Below are 23,355 nucleotides of genomic sequence, written 5' to 3'. Positions count from 1 at the left end.
GGGCCAGGGGACAACGTCTCGCGCTCGCCCTCGCGCGGGGAGGTTGACTGGAGGCAGCGTCGCCACGTTGCTAAGCGACAGCCAGGAGCCGCTGCCCCAGGGGCTCGTGCCCCGCCGCCGGCCGCCTCATGGCGAAGTTCGTGCTGGCTGGTGAGAGACCCGCCCGCGCCCCCAGGGACTCCCCGCGAGCCGGGGACTCGAGGAGTCGGAGCGGGGGGTTCCGAGCTAGTTAGCGGGGACAGGGACACGGACACGGTATGGGAGCAGTTGGAGGGGCCAGGAAGGGGTAAGGAGCGGGGGAAGTTAGAGGGACAGGGAGGGGATATGGGGGCAGTTAGAGGGGTAAGGAGGGGGCAGTTAGAGGGGCCAGGGAGGCCTATGGGGGCAGTTGGAGGGGATATGGGGGGCAGAGAGGGGTACAGGGCATTTGGAGGGGCATGGGGGAAGTTAGAGTGTGGGGACAGTTAGAGGGGCCATGGAGGCCTATAGGGGCAGTTGGAGGGGAGGGGGAGGGGATATGGGGGGCAGAGAGGGGTATAGGGTAGTTGGAGGGGCATGGGGAAGTTAGAGCATGGGGGCAGTTAGAGGGGCTAGGAGGGGGCAGTTAGAGGGATCAGGGAGGCCTATGGGGGCAGTTAGAGGGGTAAGGAGGGCGCAGTTAGAGGGATCAGGGAGGCCTATGGGGGCAGTTAGAGGGGCTAGGAGGGGGCAGTTAGAGGGGCTAGGGAGGCTTATAGGGGCAGTTAGAGGGAGAGGATATGGGGGGCAGAGGGGTTATGGGGCTAGTTAGAGGGGACAGGGAGGGGTATGGGGGCAGTTCCATGCTCACTCAGTTCATATCCTTCGGGGCCCATATAGGCATGTTTCACATTCTGTAGTGTTTTGCCCAGCCTGGTTGTAAGGGAAGAGGACTCACCTGCTCTCCCTGGGAGCCTGATACATCTCAGTGCCAGGAAGATTTCCCTTACGCTCAGACTAAATGTTGCCCTTCAGCACACCCATTATTGCAGGCCTTAGTATTCCAAGAGTGGTCCATGATTACAGCATAGAGTGCCTATCGAATTGCCCTGTTCACTTGCACATGCATTTTGTATTTGCTGTCAAATCATGTTGCAAATACAGCTGATTTGCGGTCTACTATCAGGCCTTGTCTTCATTCCATATTATTGGGTTTGGTTTCCTTTCTTCCATGGTTTACTAGTATTTTTGATTATTTTATATATTACTTCTTATTTTCTCAAATGAAATTTCATTTTGTTATGTTCTGGCTGTTTTTTTAAATTACTCTGTGTCCAGGGGTAGCAGTAGCGTGAGGAGTATAAATCATAGAACTCTCAACTTAGTCTTGTTTGGAAATTACATATTTTTTTCTGTTGTGTCTCATTAATGAAGATATTAAGATAACAGTAAATATTACATCTTTGTTATTACACTTGCTTTATGGTTCATTAGCCAGTGTTCAGGACCAATAGCACAGTTCCTAGCTGAACTGATTTGAATATAGTTAAAGAGTAAGATTTCACAAGAAACTTTATCAAAATGGTTCACTAAAATTCAATATAGTACCTCTAACTCTTTCCCTCTCATTCATTAAGGTAGTTGACTTCAATGGGATATAAAGTTAAGCAGGCACTTAAATGCAATCCTGAATTGGGATGTTTTCCTGACTGATGTTCAAGCATGTATATCATCCAGAAAGACTGATGTGTTCACATTTTTCAAGTCTTAGCTGTTCTTTACCAATACACTAGAATATTGTTATTCTGCAGACTTATAATTTTTACAAGAAATGGTGTTGTCTTCCCATCTCAGCTAAAATTTAATAGCACAGAGAGAGCTGTAGTGATGTCACATATCACTACATCTTCATTACATTTACAAAATATGCTACAGAATATTTAGAGAAGGTCTACACTGTAATTAAACACCCATGGCTTACCCATATTAGCTGACTCAGGCTACAGGGCTGAAAAATTGCAGTGTAGAAGTTTGGGTTTGGTCTGGAGCCTGAGCTCTGGGACCCTCCCTCCTTGTGGGATCTCAGAGCCCAGGCTCCATCCCAAGCCCAGATGTCTACACTGCAGTTTTATAGCTCCGCAGCCCAAGCCGTGCAAGCTCAAGTCAGCTGACACAGGCTAGCTGCGAGTGTTTAATTTCAGTATAGACATACCCTCAGTAGTATATCATCGAGTATAGTCATACATAATCAAAATGGCACTTGACATATAAATGAACAGCATGCACTTTAATTCTATATCCTTGCATTTTAAAAAACTGCTTTGTCACTTAGGTCCCTATCCTGTAAAGTTTCCCATGTGGATAGACCCATATTGACTTCACTGGCGCTCCATGCAAGTGCAGTGAGTTCTACCTGTGCAGTGCACCTTGAAGGATTGTAGCCTAACTTATAAAATTCAATTATCCTGATTAGGGTCTCCCAGTCATTAGTGTGAGTTAGTTAGGTTCTGTTTTTTAAAGAGACTCTTTCTTCTGGATTTTCCAAGCTTCTTTTATTTTCTTGTTAAAGGCAGATTTTTTTTAAAAAAGAAAAAAAAAGAATTACAGTATCTTAGCTATTTCTGAGTCATCGTTAATTTCACCTCCCTCTTCATTTATTAATGGACCTTCTTCCTACTGCTACTATCACCCCCACTATATCCTCCTTATCCCCTTTAGAATTAAGCATGTGAATAAGTACTTTTAATGAACTGGAGTTTAGATGTCTTAGGTCCCTAAAATTTTCTTTCCTGGTATTTAATATCCTTATACTACTACTGTTCCTGAGCCCACAGAAAACTGGTCCTGTAAAGTCCCCTCTCTTATTCCTTCTTTTGAATCAGAAGGACTTGTTTTTTCAAAATGTGTATCTTATGATGCTTTCATCAATCGAATTAATAAATTCTTAGAGTTATCATGCTAATTCCCTTATTTTCAGGTAAGGCAGACTGTCCATACTTTGTAAAGGCAGAACTTCTGGCTGACTATCTGCAGATTAATTTGCCTGATTTCAAAATACACAAGATTACTCAGCATCCTGACAAGTGGGAGGTAAGGGTATTTAATTCAGTTCATTAATAGATGCCCATGTGCTTCAGGCTGAGCATGGAATGTACCTCTGATCTGTACTGTGCTTCCTTTGTTGCGCATATTAGCACCACTTTCTGGCTCTGAAAACTACATGAGTGTCAGACACCACATTACTATTGTAGATAGTCTGGGACCTTTGCAAATCATAATACAAAATATGATGGCAGAATGATTACCAGACTAAGATTGTATTTTGATATTAAAATGTTAAAGAAGTTATTATTTCCTTCAGTGTACAAGTACCTGCTTAGCCTATTATATACTACTACTATGTGCCTATTTCAAATACAGTATATATTCCTTCTCATTCATTATTTGCCAATAAATCCGTGGAAAAGGAATTCTAGACTTCAACTTTATGTTACAGTGCCTGAAAGTATTGAAACTGAAAGCCCCATTCTCATTTACTCTAAGTTCCCTTTACAACACTTTTGTGGTGTCACATAGTCCTGTCAGAGTAAGGTGATCTCTCTCATTGTTTCCTTGTGCTTACCTCTCCGTCTGTTAGTATCCATCTGTTGTCTCTTGACTTAGACTGAGGTGTTTTTTGGGTATGTTTGTACATTGCCTCACCCAATGGGGTCCTGGTCCATACTTCTAAGTGCTAGAGTAATACAACAAATACATTGTTGTAATAGCAGCCTGCTGTAAAGTATGGTCAGTGTAAATGAGAATCTGTCACTAAGTGTGTGACTGTGCAATGGATAGTATCGGAAATGTCCAGCTGAAGATAATTTCCTTTTTATTGTGGCTGTAATATTCTAGATCATATCTAGATTAAGTCAAACTCATTAAGAGTCAGTATTATCAAACTATTTGATGACTTATTAAATCGATTTCCGCAAATGCTTCTAATCACCAATTAAACTAAATTGGTACACACCTAGTAGAGTGCAGCATAGTGAGTAGTAGCTGTAGGTGTATGGGTGACAGTAGTTACAAAACAACATTTGATAAAATGCTGTACATTACAGAAGCTACAGTAAACAACTAGACAACTCTTTCAGCCCCTCTGTAAACCAGCTTGCATCATCTATTTCAAAGCAGTTGAAATAATATTTATTAATAAAAAGAGCTACCAAAAAGACAATGGAAAAAGACAGTTGCCTCCTTCAAGTTCTTCCTTACTGAAATGGTGTTTCTTGCATGTGTTACAGAAGAATTAAATCTCTTAGATGTAATTTCCTTTATTATCTAACTGCTGGTAGCTATTCAGGGTAATGTAATATCTTACCTGCAACAGAGAGACTAGGGGAAGTTACTAGAAAAAAATCCCAGAACTATCTCATGAGGCAGACAAAGCTATAAGAGAGGTTTTACTAATGGTATCACCTCTTAGAATTTACCAAGTTCACTGCTAAACCAGCTGAGCAATACTTTTCACAATGATATGATTAAGGAGACATAAGTAGGATATTTTGTTCTCATGCTAATTAATTCCTTGCACAAGTCATCACATCCATCTGGTTGGTAAGGTTCCTCTGTTTTTCAAATATTCACATTTGGGAGACCTGTGAAATATCCCACAGCTGTACATTTAGATGAGAATTACTATTTTACATTGGAAAGTACCAGCAGTAATATATAAATACTGCCTTTCTGCATGTGAAAAAAATTATTAAAACTGTTTTGGGTGTGTTGCCTATAGCAGTGGCTTCATGACATCTGTGAGAAGAATGGATGGAAACACAAACGCTCGCCGATTGTTTGGAGGGAATTGTTGGATCGGGGAGGGAAGGGCCTGCTTCTGGGAGGATTTAACGATTTTATGGAGTATGCCCAGGTAACAAAACTCTCAGTACTGCTAATCCACATTTTGCAGTCTTTTCTCATTCCTTCCTCCTTTTTGAGATGCTACATAGCATTATTTTATGTGGTAAAACTTAGTGGTGTTTGGGGCCATGCTCTGATTACTGAATATCCTTTCTTCATTGTGAGCATTACTATGGCATCACCTCGGACATGCTGAGTGAGCAGATGCTGAGAATTGCTGAAGAGAACTTGCAGACCCATATAGAAATTGAGAAAGAGGAGGAATATATTAAAAGTCTTATCAAACCCTTGCAGATCTGGATCAGCAGGTGAGAAAGCAAAAGCACAGTAATATTCATTCGGCTTTAGAATAATGCATTTCTTCTCAGTCTTCCTTCAGGTGATTAAATGAATGTTGGGCTTGCACATATACATTTTGTTATTTACTGAGGTACATAGGATTTTAAAGGAACACTTTACAAATTTATCTTTTTTTGTAAATTCTAAGCCTTAAAACACATAAAAGGGATATCAGAAGTTGGTGTTAACTAAATTTTAATGTAAATTAAAAAGCTTTTTTTTGTAAAACATTGTCCATAGCTGTAGTAATTTATTTAAAAAAAAATACTATAAATAAAGCACTAAATTGTTCAAATACATGCTGATTAGTTTACTTGGAATAGGTTGTATATAGTCAGTCATTTTTACTGCACTCATCACTATTGTTTATGGGCAGTCAGTAAATATTCCAGAAGGAATTTATGTTTTGTTTGCAGCTTCTAACCCACGCACCCCCAAACCCAATCTTTCTTGTGCCCTCTTCCCTCCCTCCCCCCCCAAAAAAAACCTGGTAAGGTGATATGAACTTAAAGGGACACTTTTGGGCCAAATTTAGCCCCCAAATGACCTTTGGAAAAGGTTTACATATTTACAGTAGCAGAACTTAAAAGAAATATTTTGATGAAATGTTTTATTTTAAAACAGAGGAAATTTTTACATGAATAAATATTCCCATATAGTGTTGGTAATCCAAACATTGCAACATTATGCTAATACATGAATAGCAAAAATGAAGTTTACTAGAAACAAAAGAAAAACTGATTAGTTTATTTACACTGTCCTCCATAACGGAAATGCAAAAAGGAAACAAGCAGCAAACAAGAGTAAATTAGACTTAAAAATTCTTGCACATTTCTTAATTTGTTGGATTTTTTTAAATATGATTTTTAAACCTGACAGTATACCTTTAAGTGAAAGGAAGCCTGATCTGTATTAATTTTTAACTTTTTGTTATGAAAGCAAGACTGAAATGATCTAAGGTAATAGATCATTTGAATATCAACTACAAGACTGAGTTCTTTGTACTGTAAAATGTATTCTAAAAATGGATGACAAACGGCAGTATTTACTGGTTAACAAAGATTTTCCATATCTAAATTTTCTCATCAGTGCATCAGCTCCTGCCTGCTACAACCTGATTCCATTATTGGCCAATGGAGAAGTGTTTGGGATGGCAACGGAAGTTAGCATCCATCTGCTCGACAGTAGCCATTACAAGGAAATTCTGCATGGTATTGTAATGGAGGCTCAAGACTTAGCATTCCCTCTCCTTCGCAGTGTCTCAATGCACACTGAATTAGAGGATGCCTTTGTTCAGGCTGATATTGTTATTTTGCTTGATGATATCCTCTTACAACACGAGATCCCATCACTGGAAGACTGCATCAGACAGGTGACTGAGCAATGTAAGGTGTACGGTTCCCTGATTGAGAAGAATGCCAACAGCAGTGTCAAAGTTATTGTGTCAGGAAAAACCTTTGTGAACCTTAAGGCATTAATGATTATGACATTTGCCCCATCTATTGATGGCCAGAATATTATCGCCATGGCAATGTTCTTGGAAAGCGCAGCTAAAGCTATGCTGGCCAGGAAACTGAATATGAATTCAGCAGGTGAGTAATTTGTACTCTTCAATATCAGTCACAATCTGGGAACTTCAAATCAGGATGCAGTTGGAGTATATGTAAAAACACAAGTACACCTAATACAATGGGTGCACACATTTTTTGCAGGTGCAATCACAGCCTCTTTGAAGTTAATATGTTAAATATCCTATTATTTGGGGAATTGACCAGGTATTTCTTATTTTGGTGTTCACCAAAGCAGTTTGATATTTTATATAATTATCTTTTACAGGTCACCATTAAGACTAAGTGTCTAAGGCTTTAAAAGTAACATTACCATGTTTGCGATTTGTTAAATAGGCACTACAATATACACTAATGTATACAATAGCATTAGATATGTTAGAGTTCCTTCTTCAATTTGTGTCTGGGTTTCATACATTAAGGTTTTTTGTTATTGTAGCAATTTTGAGGTAAAATGACTCCTGCTACTAGGCAGTAGACATTTAAAACAATATCTTTCTGGTCACTCGTCATTATATATTCTTCTTTGTTACAGGAGTCAAAGATGTGATTGTTTGGGGTAATATCAGTGGCAATAACTACATTGATCTGTCTAAAGCAAAAGTTTACAGATATGATAGTGCTATCTGGGGTCCACCTAACTTTTCACGCCGTTTGCTGGACATGATCTATGATGGGTACAGTATACATTTATTTTTCATTTTGATCGTTTAAATGTTACCCTTTTAAAATCCATATCAACCTGAGGCCGCTCATGAATACATGAAGATTAGTATAATTAAAGATGACACTTTCTAGCATAATATTAAAGGGACACAAATCAACTTGAAATAGTCATTTCCCAAAAATGAGTGAAAGTCGTTTCATGAACTACATTTCTCTATTCCCTGCCAATTTTTGTGATTAAAAAGTAGGAAAATTGATTGTATAATTTTTTTTTCTCTCCCACATTACCATGTAAAGGACTAGAGAAACAAGGAAAACTCACTATGAACCAGATTTTCAAAGGTATTTAGGCACTTAAAGAAGCATATAGGCACCTAGAGGGATTTTCAAAAGTGCCCAAGTGAGGTAGGCACCTAGGTCCAGATCCACAAAGGTGCTTAGGCACCTAAGTCCATTTTTACAAACCACAGCAATCCACAGCATCCTGCTCAACCCTGTAGACTCCTAAACTCACTCAGTGAGTATGTTTTTGCAGTTAACATTCTGAAAGTGCCTAGGTTTCTGCCTCTGGGTATGCACACTGCTACCTGACTCTAGGCATCCATGTGTGGACCTCCCACTTAAGCCCCAATACAATCCACAAACTGGGAGAAGATAGGCCCTCCTCCACCTAACTGGCACGTGGGGCCTCATTCAGTATGTATGCACAGAGGCTGCCTAACTCCACACAAGACAGCTGGGGTAGAGAGGGAAGGACTTCCCTTAGACCCTAGCCATCTAAGTTAAAGGTTATTAATCTGGGATGTGAGGAGACGGGATTTGAACATGGATCTACCACCTCTCAGGAAAGTACTCACACCACTGGGCTACAGGAGATTCTGATGTGGGGCGCCCTCAATCTCTCCTGTTGAAATTATTCCATTTTAAATTAAAAAATTGACTATTAAAAGGGCCAGAGAGTGTGAGACTGACTCTGTAGCCCAATGGTCAGGACACTCACCTGGGAAATGGCAAACTCCTGTTCAGACCCCTTCTCCGCAGGCAGAAGAGGGACTTGAACTGGTGGTCTCTCACAGCCCAGGAAGGGTCTAACCTCTGGGCTAAAGGTTATAAGAGGGAGCCTACTCCACTAGCTACCTTTTGTATGGAGTTAGTCAGCCTCTAAGCTCATCTATCAAATAGGCCCTGCACTTGAATTAGGCAAAGGAGCACCTATCTTTCCTTGGTTCATGGATCACTAGAAGAAATAGGCAGCTATCTCCAGGAGAGGGGAGTGATCCTTAGGCTATACCACTCTCCTTCACATCTCCCACTGGTTAGGTTAGGCAGCTCCCTACCTAGCATACTAGGTTTGTGGAGCTCATGCTTATTGGGGTAGCCTCCAAGACCTCTTGCACTCGGTTCCCCCAAGAACTCAGGCACCAGTCTCACTCAGGTTTTGTGAATTTTTTTTGTTTTTTTTTAAATTTGGCATACAGCAAAGCTACACTGAGTTGATCAGACAAATGTAGCCGGTGAGTACAGGGTATATCATGCATCCAAAGTTACACAGAAACCCCCCTTCCTTTACATACACATTTACACATCACATTAATTTACTATACACAGCATCATGTTTTGGTATTGGCTTTATTACTTTGCAGGAACCAATCATTGTACAGCATGCTCGGTCCACGTGCTGTCAGTGTTTGACTTACTCTTTACCTCACCTTACATTCCAGGCTTATTTTATACATTGTTGTCTTGTCCATTGTAAATGATTCCCTGGATGTTCCCCCTTATCTTAGTTAGTACAGACATTGTTTCCAGCCTGCTAATCCATTTACCTCCCTCATTTCTTGGGAGGCAGAATTAGGCCTCGCTTCTGTCCAGTTACTCATGTCAAGTGAGGCCTACAATGCTAAGGTGCCTGTCTCCCCTCATGCATTGTACAGGGAGTCTTGGCACCTAACCCAGGCTTTGCGGATCACAGTGCTGTTCCTGTGATTTTCTAGGTGCCTAAAAGTTAGAGGCTTTGAGGATCGTTGTCACAACATCTAAGTCCCTTTGAGGATCCAGGCCCTAATCTCTATTGACAAACCAGCTAAGGCATCTGTCTACATCTTTATGTGCCTAAATCCCTTTGAAAACCTGGCTTTATTAACTTGACAGCACTAGTCAAACAATCTGTGTTCTGAGGGGATCCTGCAGCCACAAGGGAGCAGTGGAGATGTTATGATCAAGGTTTTGCAGATTCAGCACATTCCCCTGATTACCTCCACCAAAAGGGCCTTATGGAGTCCCCACTACAGTTTAGAATGCTGAAAGAAGGCATTTGAATAAATGACCTGCACCACTCTTCGCCTCCAACAACCAGGCCACTTTTACCTCTGTGCTTTTATCTATAGCTGTAGGTGACTAGCTTTAAGCACTCAAGATTGAATTAGTCCAGCGGTTCTCAAACTGTGGGTTGGGACCCCAGAGTGGGGCATGACCCCATTTTAATGGGGTCCCCAGAGCTAGCTTACATTTGCTGGAACTTGGGGCTGAAGCCCGGGGCCAAAGCCAAAGCCCAAGGGATTCATCCCTGTGCATCGGGGCTCAGGTTACAGGCCCCCTGGCTGGGGCTAAAGCCCTTGGGCTTCGGCTTTGACCCCTACCTTGCGTAGGCAATGGGGCTTTGTCTTTGGCTCCCCACCCAGGGCAGTGGAAATCAGGCAGACTCAAGCTTTGGTACCTTCTCCTGGGGTCGTGTAGTAATTTTGCTGTCAGAAAGGGGTCATGGTGCAGTGAAGTTTGAGAACCCCTGTTTGAGAACTGTATTGGTCCATACTGACATCTCCGACTGTCTTTCATTCTTATTTAATCTAGAAGACTACCTGATCTTGAGTCTTCCATAGTGATATTTAAAAATCTCTCCTTTCTTGATGGCAGCAACTGGGTGCGTTCAGAATTTGTGTCTGTACTGAGTTCCCTGGAGCATCACTGCTTAGGAATGTCACCTGCTCATGTAATAGCTACTGTGCTGAGATACTGGTATCAAGACTCTCCTCCCGGGGAGATTGTCTCAATGGGAATACTCAGCGAAGGTAAATTTCTATTTGTAGTTCACATATACTGAGAAGATTTCTCTTTACCTTCCTTCAGTAAGTGTAATAGTAATTTTTGTATTCAGATCTTTAACAATTTTCAATTAAATCATGATTCTCTGAGTATAACAATTTTCTTAATACAAGAGCTTCCAAATCTAAGAAATGATTCTACCAAGAACCTAGAATGTTGTATGTAATTTTGTGAGATGCATGTAAAAAGTACTCAGGTGTTTTTGTGGTTTCATTTTCTTTTCCCTCTAGTTTAACCCACTAATTCAATTGATTTTATGTAGTCACTGCTTTGTGGAAAGGATTTTTATATTCTTTAGTGATTCTTTGGGCTACATTTTGAAAGAATGTCCTTTAACTGTGATTATGAGTCCAAATACATTTAGTAATATTTTCATAAGTGCCATTTAAAGCACAGATGGAAATAAGGAATTTTGCGTATCTAGTGTTAAGTAAGGTACACAATGATTTTGTGGATTTCTAATTAAAACTTGCAGTCATGATAAATCAGGGAGTTCAGTGTTCTTTGTATTGTAAACTGAGAAAGGCAATAATCTGTTTATTTTAAGGTTTTACACTGCTACTCACCACTACCGTATTTGAGCACATCATTGTGCGTTTTAATCAGAAAGAAACATGTTTTGGGGGCATTTTTTCTTTAGGTCAATTTTGTATCCCTGAAGGGATTATCTTCTCCATGCCTGTGAAGTTCCAAGATGGTAGCTGGGAGGTCATTACAGAAACAGAAATTGATGAAGAAACTCAAGAAACTCTGAAGCATTTAGCCCATGATCTGATACAGGTGATGTATTATTTCTATTCAACAATCTATGGGTGTGTCACAGGGTGCTCTACTCACTGCTTGGAAGTGCCTCCTCCTGGCTTCTTCTGGGATTAACACTGACAAGCCAATGCCCCTTCCTGCGGTTGCACTCTGCAGCCTCTCTCTCCAGCTTCCTCTTTGTGACTCAGTCCTCCAGTCAGGTCACTAAGTGGTTCACCTTCTGAACTATCAAAATCTTTCCATACCAACAGCCTCAGGAAGTTCCCCAGTGGCTAGTAGGGGAACCCTGGCCCGCCAACTACTTTGGATTCCAGTCCAGAGACCTATCTCTAGCAACCATAGCCTGCTCACTTCCAGACCATGTTGCTCTTTCCCAGACTCCTTCCTACATCTTTCTACTTCTCAGCTCTACCTTATGGCTCCCTCCTCCCAGGGCGTAACTGTAGGCTACATAGCATTGTAGCCTCAAATACACCTCCCTACTCCCAAGGAGTGACAGCAGACTACTCTCCTGCAGCCCCTTTCTGCTGCCAGCTTCCTGGCTTTATCCTAGGCCCTCCTTTTCCTTTTCAGATGGGTGCTGTCATCATTCAGGGGATTAATTAGGCCACCTAATTCCCCTCAGCTGTGGCCTAGCTGGTTAATTGGCCCTTTCTCAGCCTCATTAACACTTTCCAGGCTGGTATGGGGTGAACACCCCATCAAAGGTTGTATTATAGTTTTGGATGCTGAGACCCATCTGCCAAACGAGACCCCTACAAAATGCACACATACTGTTGAATATACAAAGATCTCATAGTGGCATGTGTAAACTAGCATTTATGTATACAGATTGGGCAACTGAGCAACTAATTGCCTATTAGCACATATTAATAATAGTTAACATGAGCCAATACAGATTTTGCACCCACAAGTTTGTGTGTTTTGTACTGTGCAGGACAGAAAATTATGCCTTAATTTTCCAGTTGCATTCTGAGTGGCTGATTGGACCATTTTGTTTTGGCTTTACCATATTTATGATAGTACCATGGCACACTGACTGTCCGCTGGTATGACTGTGGTGTGCCATATGTGCAAATACTGAAAGTTTTTTCAAATACTGGGTTTTTTCAAAGCCTAGAATTTCTCATAAAACACAAAATAAGCTAACAGCAATTTCTTTTCAGTGTTTCATTCACAATAAGTTGAAAATTTTTATTAATGTTGAATACAAGAGGACTGATCTCAAACACTTCACTTTAACATCATTCATTTTTTTTCCTTTTTAGTCATGTTAATAGTACAGAGGGGGTATCTTCATCACATTTTAAATTCGTGCTAGAAATTGTATTTGTTGTAAATAGTATATGATAATAAAGCTCTCTTTCTCATGTAGGAAAAACAAGTTGCATTAGGAGAAATACCTGAAATGCGTCCATATAAAGGTAAAACCATTAATAGGAAACATTGGTTTAAAGCTGTGTCATATAACAGAGGACATAAAATAAGATTTTGAGGGGGATTTAAAGTAATGGGTGTGATGATTGGGTTGTATGATTATTTTTCTTTTTCAATGAATTAAAATTCTGCCTTCTGGATTCCTGAAGTTATTTTAAGTGCTGGTATTAAGGGTCCTGATCCTACCATACTGTTGTAATCTCATAGCCCTTAGAGAGTGCAAGACTGGATGGTGGCAGTCATGTTTTGGTTTGTTGATCTTCTAGCATTCAGAGACTATGAACATCATCACTTGAGTTGGGATGTAGAATTTATATCTTGTCATTGTTTAATATTGAACATTAAGCCTCTTTCCATATTGAAATGACTAATTGGAAAATACTTTTGCCATATGTCTTGGTTAATGTTTTTGAAGCCACTCTGGTATATCATGGGCTCTTTTGGCCTCTTTGTTAACCACCTGCCATTAAAAAAAAGGGGGGGGGGGACCGCAGATGCAGAAAGGGCTGTTGTAAATGTGAATTTGAATCTTTTCATTTGGATGTTTTTTACAGAAACTGCATTTAATGGCTTCAATCTGCTAGCGCTTCTAGAAGAGGAAAACTTTCAAACATCCCCAAAGGGTAGGCTAATAAACATGATAGTAGCCCCAATTATTTCAGGGAAGTTAAATCCAATATTTCACTGTTACATCTTGTCACTTCCTCAGGAGGTCCCAATTACAAGAAATGAGAGATCTTTTATACCAGCACTAAATTATTGATCCACTTGGCTTCACTTAAAGTAAAATTCCTAGGTTACCATGACAGAGTTCAAGTGCATAACCACATAAACCGAACCCTATCAATACTTACAGAAAATTCAGTATCTCTTCTCTACTTTGGGAGTTTGAGAGATGAACAGGATTCGTTTGGCGGGACCTGCAAACCACATCACAATGCCATGACAAACTCTTGAGCCTTCCCCAATCTATTTTTCCCATCCACAATACAAGGCCAAGTCCTAATCCACTTCTTCCAATGCTTCATTTCCCACCAGTTTTGCTACTTGGATTCTCTGCCCTGTCACTTCAGGATGATTACATTAGGGAAAAAAGAAAGAGCATCCATTAAATTTGAAAATTTCCTAACCTGAAAGCTGTGTGTTCTTGGGGTTTATTCTGTTTTCCCTTTTTTTTCTCCCCTTCCTTCCATCTCCAAGTTTTATTTTCTTAGCTACCATTCCATGTTCTCTTTTTTCATCTTTTTAAACTACAATTCTCTCTCAATTTTAGTTTTTACTCTTTCCATGTCTCCCTCCCTCTTCCTTTGTGTCATTTCCCTTTCTCACAATCCCTCTCTCCCTGGATTCTTCTCATTTCCACTGAGTTTCTCCTATCTTATTTCTCAGTCCCCCAAATCTCTTTCCTCTTGGGCCTGGTCTACACTACGAGTTTAGGTTGAATTTAGCAGTGTTATCTTGATTTAACCCTGCACCCGTCCACAAGACGAAGCTCTTTTTTTTTCGACTTAAAAGGCTCTTAAAGTCGATTTCTTTTCTCCACCCCTGACAAGGGGATTAGTGCTGAAATTGGCCTTGCCAGGTCGAATTTGGAATACTGTGGATGCAATTCGACAGTATTGGCCTCCGGGAGTTATCCCAGAGTGCTCAGTTGTGACTGCTCTGGACAGCGCTGTCAACTCAGATGCACTGGCCAGGTACACAGGAAAAGGCCTGCAAACTTTTGAATCTCATTTCCTGTTTGGCCAGCGAGGCGAGCTCACCTGCACAGGTCACCATACAGAGCTCATCATCACAGGAGTCCCAGAATCACCGAAGAGCTCCAGCATGGACCGAACGGGAGGTACGGGATCTGATCGCTGTATGGGGAGACAAATCCATTCTGGCAGAACTCGGTTCAAAAAGACGAAATGCCAAAATATTTGAAAAAATCTCCAATGGCTATAACAGGGACCTGCAGCAGTGCGGTGTGAAAATTAAGGAGCTCAGGCGAGCCTACCAAAAAACCTGAGAGGCAAATGGCCACTCCGGTTCAGAGCCACAGACATGCCGCTTCTGTGATGAGCTGCATGCCATTCTAGGGGGTGCAGCCACCACTACCCGAACCCTGTGCTTTGACTCCGTCCAAGGGGTGGGAGGCAACGGGGAAGCAGGTTTTGGGGGCAAGGAAGATGACGAGGAGGAGGAGGTTGTAGATAGCTCACAGCAAGGAAGTGGAGAAACTGGTTTCCCCAACAGCCAGGATCTGTGTATCACCCTGGACCCAGTATCCCCCGAATCCACCCAAGGCGGGCTCCCGGACCCTGAAGGCAGAGAAGGGACCTCTGGTGAGTGTACCTTTGTAAATATTATACATGGTTTAAAAGCAAGCGTGTTAAATGATTAATTTGCCCTGGCATTCGCGGCCAGTACAGCTACTGGAAAAGTCTGTTAACGTGTCTGGGGATGGAGCAGAAATCCTCCAGGGACATCTACATAAAGCTCTCCTGGATGTATTCCCAAAGTCTTTGCAAAAGGTTTCTGGGGACGGCAGCCTTATTCCGTCCTCCATGGTAGGACACTTTACCACGCCAGGCCAGTAGCACGTAGTCGGGAATCATTGCAGAACAAAGCATTGCAGCGTATGGTCCCGGTGTTTGCTGGCATTCAAACAACATCCGTTCTTTGTCTCTCTGTGTTACCCTCAGGAGAGTGATATCATTCATGGTCACCTGGTTGAAATAGGGTGGTTTTAGTAAGCGGACATTCAGAGGTGCCCATTCCTGCTGGGCTGTTTGCCTGTGGCTGAACAGAAATCTTCCCTGCTGTTAGCCACGCGGTGGGGGGAGGGGTAAAGCAATCATCCCAGAAAATTGGGTGTGTGTGTTTGTGTGGGAGGGTTAGTTGGGTTTCTGCTGCACGTGAACCCGGAAACCGCAGCCCCTCGTTTTAAATTGCCAACCCATTTTTAATGGCCAACCCAATGGCTACTTTGTATGGGAAATGAGGGCACTGCTGTTTGAAACCATTCCCACATGTTATGAAGGTTAAAGAAGCCAAAAGACTGTGACTTACCATGGCTGCCTGCAAGGCGAATTCTGTTGCCCAGCCCTGCGTGAGTGATCTCTCACACCAAACCGGCATATCCTCAATAAGAGGCAAAATGTGACCTTGTAATGAAAGCACATGTGCTATGTAATGTTAACAGCAAAGTTTACTTTCAAAGAGTGTACCCATTGTTCTATAAAATGTGTCTTTTTAACTACCACTCTCCCTTTTTTTTTTCCTCTACCAGCTGCGTATGTTTCTCCTTCCCAGAGGCTAGCGAAGATTAGAAGGCGAAAAAAACACACTCGTGATGAAATATTCTCTGACCTCATGCTGTCCTCCCACACTGACAGAGCACAGCAAAATATGTGGCGGCAGACAATCTCAGAGTGCAGGAAAACACAATATGACCACGAGGAGAGGTGGCGGGCTGAAGATGGTAGGTGGTGTCAGCTTGCTGAAAGAAGGCAGGAGTCAATGCTCAGGCTGCTGGAGGATCAAACTCATATGCTCCAGCATATGGTTGAGCTGCAGGAAAGGCAGCAGGAGCGCAGAGCGCCTCTACAGCCCTGTGTAACCAACCGCCCTCCTCCCCAAGTTCCACAGCCTCCTCACCCAGACGCCCAAGAATGTGGTGGGGGGGGGGGCCTACGGCCACCCAGCCACTCCACCCCAGAGGATTGCCCAAGCAACAGAAGGCTGGCATTTAATAAGTTTTAAAGTGCTGTGTGGCCTTGTGCTTCCCTCCTCCACCACCCCTCCCGGGCTACCTTGGCAGTTATCCCCCTATTTGTGTGATGAATAAATAAAGAATGCATGAATGTGTAGCAACAATGACTTTATTGCCTCTGAAAGCGGTGATCGAAGCGGGGAGGGTGCTTAGCTTACAGGAAAGTAGAGTGAACCCAGGGGGGATTTCCATCAAGGAGAAACAAACAGAATTTTCACACCGTAGCCTGGTCATTCCTGAAACTGGTTTTCAAAGCTTCTCTGATGCACACCACGCCCTCCTGTACTCTTCTAACCGCCCTGGTGTCTGGCTGTGCGTAACCAGCAGCCAGGCGATTTGCCTCAACCTCCCACCCTGCCATAAATGTCTCCCCCTTACTCTCTCAGATATTGTGGAGCGCACAGCAAGCAGTAATAACAGTGGGAATATTGGTTTCGTTGAGGTCTAACCAAGTCAGTAAACTGCGCCAGTGCGCTTTTAAATGTCCAAATGCACATTCTACCACCATTCTGCACTTGCTCAGCCTGTAGCTGAACAGCTCCTGACTACTGTGCAGGGTGCCTGTGTACGGCTTCATGAGCCATGGCATTAAGGGATAGGCTGGGTCCCCAAGGATAACTATAGGCATTTCAACATCCCCAACAGTTATTTTCTGGTCTGGAAAGTAAGTCCCTTGCTACAGCTGTTGAAACAGACCAGAGTTCCTGAAGATGCAAGCATCATGTACCTTTCCCGGCCATCACAGGTTGATGTTGGTGAAACGTCCCTTGTGATCCACCAGTGCTTGCAGCACCATTGAAAAGTACCCCTTGCGGTTTATGTACTCGCCTCCTTGGTGCTCCGGTGCCAAGGTAGGGATATGGGTTCCATCTATCTCCCCACCACAGTTCAGGAATCCCATTGCAGCAAAGCCATCCACTATGACCTGCACATTTCCCAGAGTCACTACCCTTGATATCAGCAGCTCAGTGATAGTATTGGCTACTTGCATCACAGCGGCCCCCACAGTAGATTTGCCCACTCCAAATTGACTCCCGACTGACCGGTAGCTGTCTGGCGGTGCAAGCTTCCACAGGGCTATCGCCACTCACTTGTGAACTGTGAGGGCTGCTCTCATCTTGGTGTTCTTGTGGTTCAGGCAGGGGAAAGCAAGTCACAAAGTTCCATGGAACTGCCCTTACACATGCGAAAGTTTCGCAACCACTGGGAATCGTCCCAGACCTGCAACACTATGCGGTCCCACCACTCTGTGCTTGTTTCCCGGCCCCAGAATCGGCGTTCCACCGCATGAACCTGCCCAACTGACACCATGATGTGCACATTGCAGGGGCTTGTACTTCGTGAGAAGTCTATGTCTATGTCCTCATCACTCTCGTCACCGCGCTGCAGTCGCCTCCTCCTCTCCTGGTTTCACTTTTCTTGCAGGTTATGGTTCTGCATATCCTGCTGGATAATGCGTGCGGTGTTTATAGTGCTCATAATTGCCGCAGTGATCTGAGCGGGCTCCTTGTTCCCAGTGCTATGGCATCTGCGCTGAAAAAAGGTGCGAAGCGATTGTCTGCCATTGCTCTGACAGAGGAAGGGGCGACTGACAACATGGCTTACAGGGTTGGCTTACAGGGAATTAAAATCAACAAAGGGGGTGGCTTTGCATCAAGGAGAAACAGAATAGCCCCCTCAAGGATAGAACTCAGAACTCTGGGTTTAGCAGGCCATTGATTTCACGGAGGGAAGGAGGAAGGGGGGAGAAAATGAATACAAAACAAATCTGGTCTATTTCTTGTTTTGATTCACTTCATCTATCTTTATATATCTTGCTGGCAGCAGACGGTGCAGTATGACTGCTGGCCATCGTCATCTCCTGGGTGCTCATTAGAAGACGGTGCAGTACGATTGCTGGCAGGACTGAATCACCATGAGACGAAACTTAAGAGGAAAATGACCTGGCTGAGTCACTCCCATGTTTGCCCAGGCGCCCCTGACCGACCTAAGAGCATCCTGGAGTATGGCGACGATGGCTACCAGTCATACTGCACTGTCTGCTGCCAAAAGGCAATGAGCTGCTATTGTGTAGCAATACTAGTACCACGTCTGCCAGCACGCAGCAGACATATGGTGACGCTGAGCTGAGCGGGCTCCATGCTTGCCGTGCTATGGCGTCTGCACGGGTAACCCAGGAAAAAAGGCACGAAAGGATTGTCTGCCGTTGCTTTCATGGAGGGAAGGAAGTGGGGGGCTGACAATATGTACCCAGAACCACCCGTGACAATGTTTTTGCCCCATCAGGCATTGGGATTTCTACCCAGAATTCAAATGGGCAGCAGAGACTGTGGGAACTGTGGGATAGCTACCGACAGTGCAACGCTCTGGAAGTCGACGGTTGCCTTGGTACTGCGGATGCACTCCGCCGACTAAATGCACTTAGAGCATTTGTGTGGGGTCACAACAATCGACTGTATAAAAACACTTTCTACAAAACCGACTTCTATAAATTCAACCTAATTTCGTAGTGTAGACATAGCCTTGTTCTCATAATGCCCCAGCTATCTCCTTTCCCTTATGCAGGTGCTGCTATTTCTCCTGGTCCTAAATTGCTTTCCCTCTCTCAGATCCCCTCAAATTCCTTCTCTTTCAGGTCATATCAACTCTCTTTTCCCAGAAAACTTTTCTTCTTTACCATCCACTTTATAGATGCACATACTGGGAAACAGGAAGAGGAATGGGAGTGGTATCTCTGTAGCTCCACACCTCCAGTGACCACCTGAGTATTCTGGTCTCTCATCATAGTCCACAGCTCCAGTGATGAATTCTTGATTTATGAAGGGCTCAGTGGTCCGCTCTGGCCACATCCTGGTGCTCTCCGAGATAGACTTAAAGTGAGAACAGGACTCTTCCTACCTGGCTGCCACCTTTTGCAAAACTTCCTCATCCTTTGTGGCAAGAGAGGGCACACTGGCAGCTCAGCAGAGGAGCAACTCAGCTACAGGCAGTCAGCTAGCTAGTAGTAACCTAAATACTCAATTGGTGGAGAACCCTGCAAGTCAAGTTTTCCTGAGGCTTTGGGGGTCTTAGAATCAAATCTTCATAGCATCATATTATTCAGATAATAGCAAACATATCAAAATTCTTTTCCTGTAGCCCTGCATATTTAAATATGAGGAGATGTGTGTTTTAAAATACACAGCATTCTATTATTTTGTTTGTTACAGACCTGGACACCTTATCCAATGGCTTACTTCAGCCAGAGACCCAGGAAGGAGAAAAAGTCCAAACAACCACTGATGGTAAACTATATGTTCCAGAATATTATAGTTTCTACAACATTTCCCTTATTGATAACATCTGAAGGCTGGAGTTCTTTATGCAGAAGCAGGTTGAAAAACAATGCAAATGTGACATTCCCAGACAAGAGGGCAAAGCGTCTTGTGTGAAATCCTGGGCCCACTGAAGTCAGTGAGGCCAGGATTTCACCTTTTATGTTTAATGATTTGTAGCCATGTAGGCCAACAAACTATTAAAAACCTTCCTTTGTTGTCCAAAATATTCACATTTGGGTTTACTGAACAATGGTATTCATGGATAAAAAGAAGTGTTTCACAGCCCCAAGCTACTGCCTCCTGAGGAGGCCAGATATAATACATGACAACTCCTTTGTAAGAATATATATATAAACAAGAAGGCATAGTTAAGGTTGAGCTTTCTTTGTCCTTTCTCTGTGAAGGTTTTATGTACCCAATTTTAGGTTTTTTGGTGAAATACATAATTACAAGCACACTCACCTGAAAACATTCAAGAAAATATGTATAAAATCAATTTCCAATACCTGTAGGTCCTCCTGAGAAATTGGTCCTTAGGATGGTCATTCCAATCCAACTGCAAATTGTTAACCAAAGTTGTCTTACTGCTTTGTAATTTATCATTCGTGATCATAAAACAAGTGATGATATCCAAAAGCTCAACTTGACATAACATATATGAAGGTGAAACATGAGACTACACTATCATAACTGATCACATTTTCAAAAATCTCCACATCCTCTTGAAACCCTCCCTGCTAAGCAGAATATCATCAGTATCTTACTTATATTAAATACCACTAAAGAGAAGTAGCTTGTTCCACCAACCAAGAAATATATGTAAATGATAACAAATGTTGCCTCTATTACTGTATCCTATTAGGATCTGAACCGAAGTCCAATGGGAGTCTTTTTCCTTGATTTCAATGGGCTATTTGGGGCCTTTAATGAAGAGAGAGAGGCTTATTGAGCAAAAAATACATATACTGTTTAATATCAATGAGGCCAAGGGGACTCCTCACTGAAATGCTGAAAGACCCTTCTAATACCCTTTTCTCCTCCTCAATACTATTAGACACAAACCAGGCAAATCAGAGAATAGGGGAAGAGCATGAAAAATGAGAATTAACTCACTCATGAATGTAAAGCATTTCATCCTCTAATTCTGTTTAGTGTGGAAGCTGAAGCTTCTTCCAGTGACTTATTTCAGCCAGGGACCCTAGAAGGAGAAAAATTCCAAACTCCCACCAAGGATATGCCAAGAGGCTTAATTAAAAATGATCTTTTTTTGTTCATGGTAAAAAGAATTCACAATCTACTGTCACATTTCCTTCTTGCTTGCACCTGCGCCCGATACCTTTTCTTTCAGTTTCTCTGTCTCTCCACATACTGCTTCCTTTATGTACATCATAGTGCATAAACTGTGAACTTAGTTCTTCAATTAATGAATGCATGTTTTTAGCCGACAGATACCTAGACTCATTATGGCTTTGGAGTTCCTTATAAGCAGAATTATAAACCCTTACATCTAAAACAGTGTGGTCTAGTTGCTAAAAAATTAGATTGAAAGTTCTGCTCCTGTGCTCTTACGCTGACGTGGTCTATGGTTTTTGACAAATCACTGAGGCCAGCATTTTCAAAAGTGGTCACTGATTTGGGATGCCCACCTTTAGACACGGGGGCCTGATTTCCAGAATTTTTGAACATCCACCACTCCATTAGTTTCAGTTAGAATTGTGAATGCTCAGCACTTCTAAAAATCGGACCCAAGAAATCTGAAATTGGGCACCTAAGAACCAAGGCTCCAAAAATCAGTGACTGCTTTTGGAGAAATGGGCCTTTCCCTAACTGTATCATCAGTTTTTTCATGTATAAAATGATAGTTAGCCACATTTGTAAAGCATTGTGACTACACAAGTATTAAGTATTATTATTTATTATTCACATAGAGGCTATTGGCAAGCCAGCCTGTTTCTAAACATTGTTCAGTATTTAGACTAGACACCTAGCTATCTAAAAATGACTGTCTTCTCAGGAAGTTCTAAGTGCAATTGATATCCATTTATACATTTTAGGACCAAATATCACAAATAACATGTGTTTGGGTAACACATCGCATGACAAAAGTCAAATGAGGATCCTCTATTTTATTCAAAGAATGTCAGTTTTTCTGAAGGGTTTTCCATATCTAAGCACCTCATACGCATTATTGATTGAATGGCCAAGGCAAGGTCACGCAGGAAATCTGTACCAGAAATAGGATCAGAATCTACTGAGTCCCTGCCCAGTGCATTAGCCGCAGTTAGCCTTCCTCTCCTCATTCAGTTCTAAACTGTTCCACATCTCATCTTCCTGAAGCCTCAGCCCTGGTCTACACTACAAACTTATGTAGGTATACTTCATCGTTCAGGGATGTGGTTTTTCCGTTTAGTCCTTTCATTTTGTTTGTTACAGAACCTGAAGCTCCACCCAATGAGTTACTTCAGTCAGAGATGCTGGAAGAAGAAAAAGTCCAAGTGCCCATAGATGGTAGGCCAAGATGCCTAAATACAATTTTTTTTTATTGTTCATAATGTTCAAATTGTAGCTCTTAACACCTTTTGATACACCTGAATACAAATCCTCAACTTTTCACAGGGGGCTAGAAACAAAATAATGGAAAACTTTTGTAAGTAAACAGGATAGCAAAATACCAGGTCTAAATAGTTTATTCAATCACTGACCCAGTTGGTTTAATTTAAAACAGAATATAAAGATTTATCCATTCAGTTAAATGGAAAATGTACCATAAACAAGCAAAGCAGGTATTAATAGCTTCTCAGTGGGGATTGTTGGTAGCTGAGCACTTTTGAAAGTCTGGCCACATCATTTAGGTGTCTATCTGGGAGATGAGCGCTTTGGAAAACCTGGCCAGTGAATTTTACTTGCCCCCTAAGGGAATGTCTACGCATCCGCTGGGAGATGTGATTCCCAGCTCAGGTAGACCTACATGTACTGGCTACTTTAAGATGGAAATTTCCACGGAGAGCGTGATCTGGCTCCTACAGACCATCAGAAAACCAAGAACAAATAGGGAGAAACTCCAAAAAAGAGAACGTCTTGTAAACCTAAAATATTTTAAATCTGTTTTTACAGATCCTGAAACTTCATCTGAGGGCTTAAATCAATCAGAGACCAGTCTGAGCAATGCAGAAAACAATGAAAACCCTTAAATAATTTCTGATCAAGTAAACTACAGCAAGGGATATGCTATAGTGCCTGGAACATATTATTTCTGTGATCTGGCAGAGACTGATTCACAGCTTTGAAACTTCACAGGTTTTCTTTTATGGTAGTTATGAAAGAATGTATAGGAACTGGCACATTTAAAAAAAAAACACCACACCCACACAACCCCCCCCCATGTTAATTGATTCTACAGGGCTGAAAATTTAAACACAAATTCAATAAATGAAAATGTTAAAATTATTTTATCAATAATTCATTCACATTGCATGTGTTGTATATCAAAGTAAATATTTAACAGCCTAAGCAAAAATCTTAGGCCAAAATTGTCAAAAATGAGAGT

General features: G+C 42.1%; 1 protein-coding gene across 5 annotated transcripts; it reads left to right on the top strand.

Annotated features, from left to right (window-relative positions):
- The first annotated feature begins 9 nt into the window (after nt 1–9).
- Nucleotides 10–23,347, top strand: MDH1B (malate dehydrogenase 1B). 5 transcript variants are annotated; one of them, XM_084643316.1, is made up of 13 exons: nt 10–150; nt 2,936–3,048; nt 4,736–4,870; nt 5,026–5,168; nt 6,289–6,791; nt 7,303–7,444; nt 10,347–10,501; nt 11,176–11,315; nt 12,673–12,721; nt 13,289–13,357; nt 14,484–14,577; nt 14,973–15,061; nt 16,009–16,573. In XM_084643316.1, exons 1-13 carry the CDS (start codon nt 129–131, stop codon nt 16,479–16,481), a joined length of 2,127 nt encoding a protein of 708 aa, XP_084499442.1. In that variant the 5' UTR covers nt 10–128; the 3' UTR covers nt 16,482–16,573. The 5 variants fall into 5 exon arrangements, 4 of the variants coding, with proteins under 4 accessions (XP_084499442.1, XP_084499443.1, XP_084499444.1 ...); XM_084643318.1 differs by lacking the exons at nt 14,484–14,577; nt 14,973–15,061; nt 16,009–16,573 and adding exons at nt 19,701–19,775; nt 22,242–22,316; nt 22,923–23,347 and having other exon boundaries at nt 11–150; XM_084643317.1 differs by lacking the exon at nt 4,736–4,870.
- The last annotated feature ends 8 nt before the right edge of the window (nt 23,348–23,355 follow it).

This window comes from Lepidochelys olivacea (genome assembly GCF_965140295.1).
Source record: "Lepidochelys olivacea isolate rLepOli2 genome assembly, chromosome: 11".
Classification (NCBI taxonomy): Eukaryota; Metazoa; Chordata; order Testudines; family Cheloniidae; genus Lepidochelys; species Lepidochelys olivacea.
This window is presented reverse-complemented; position numbering and strand designations above follow the sequence as displayed.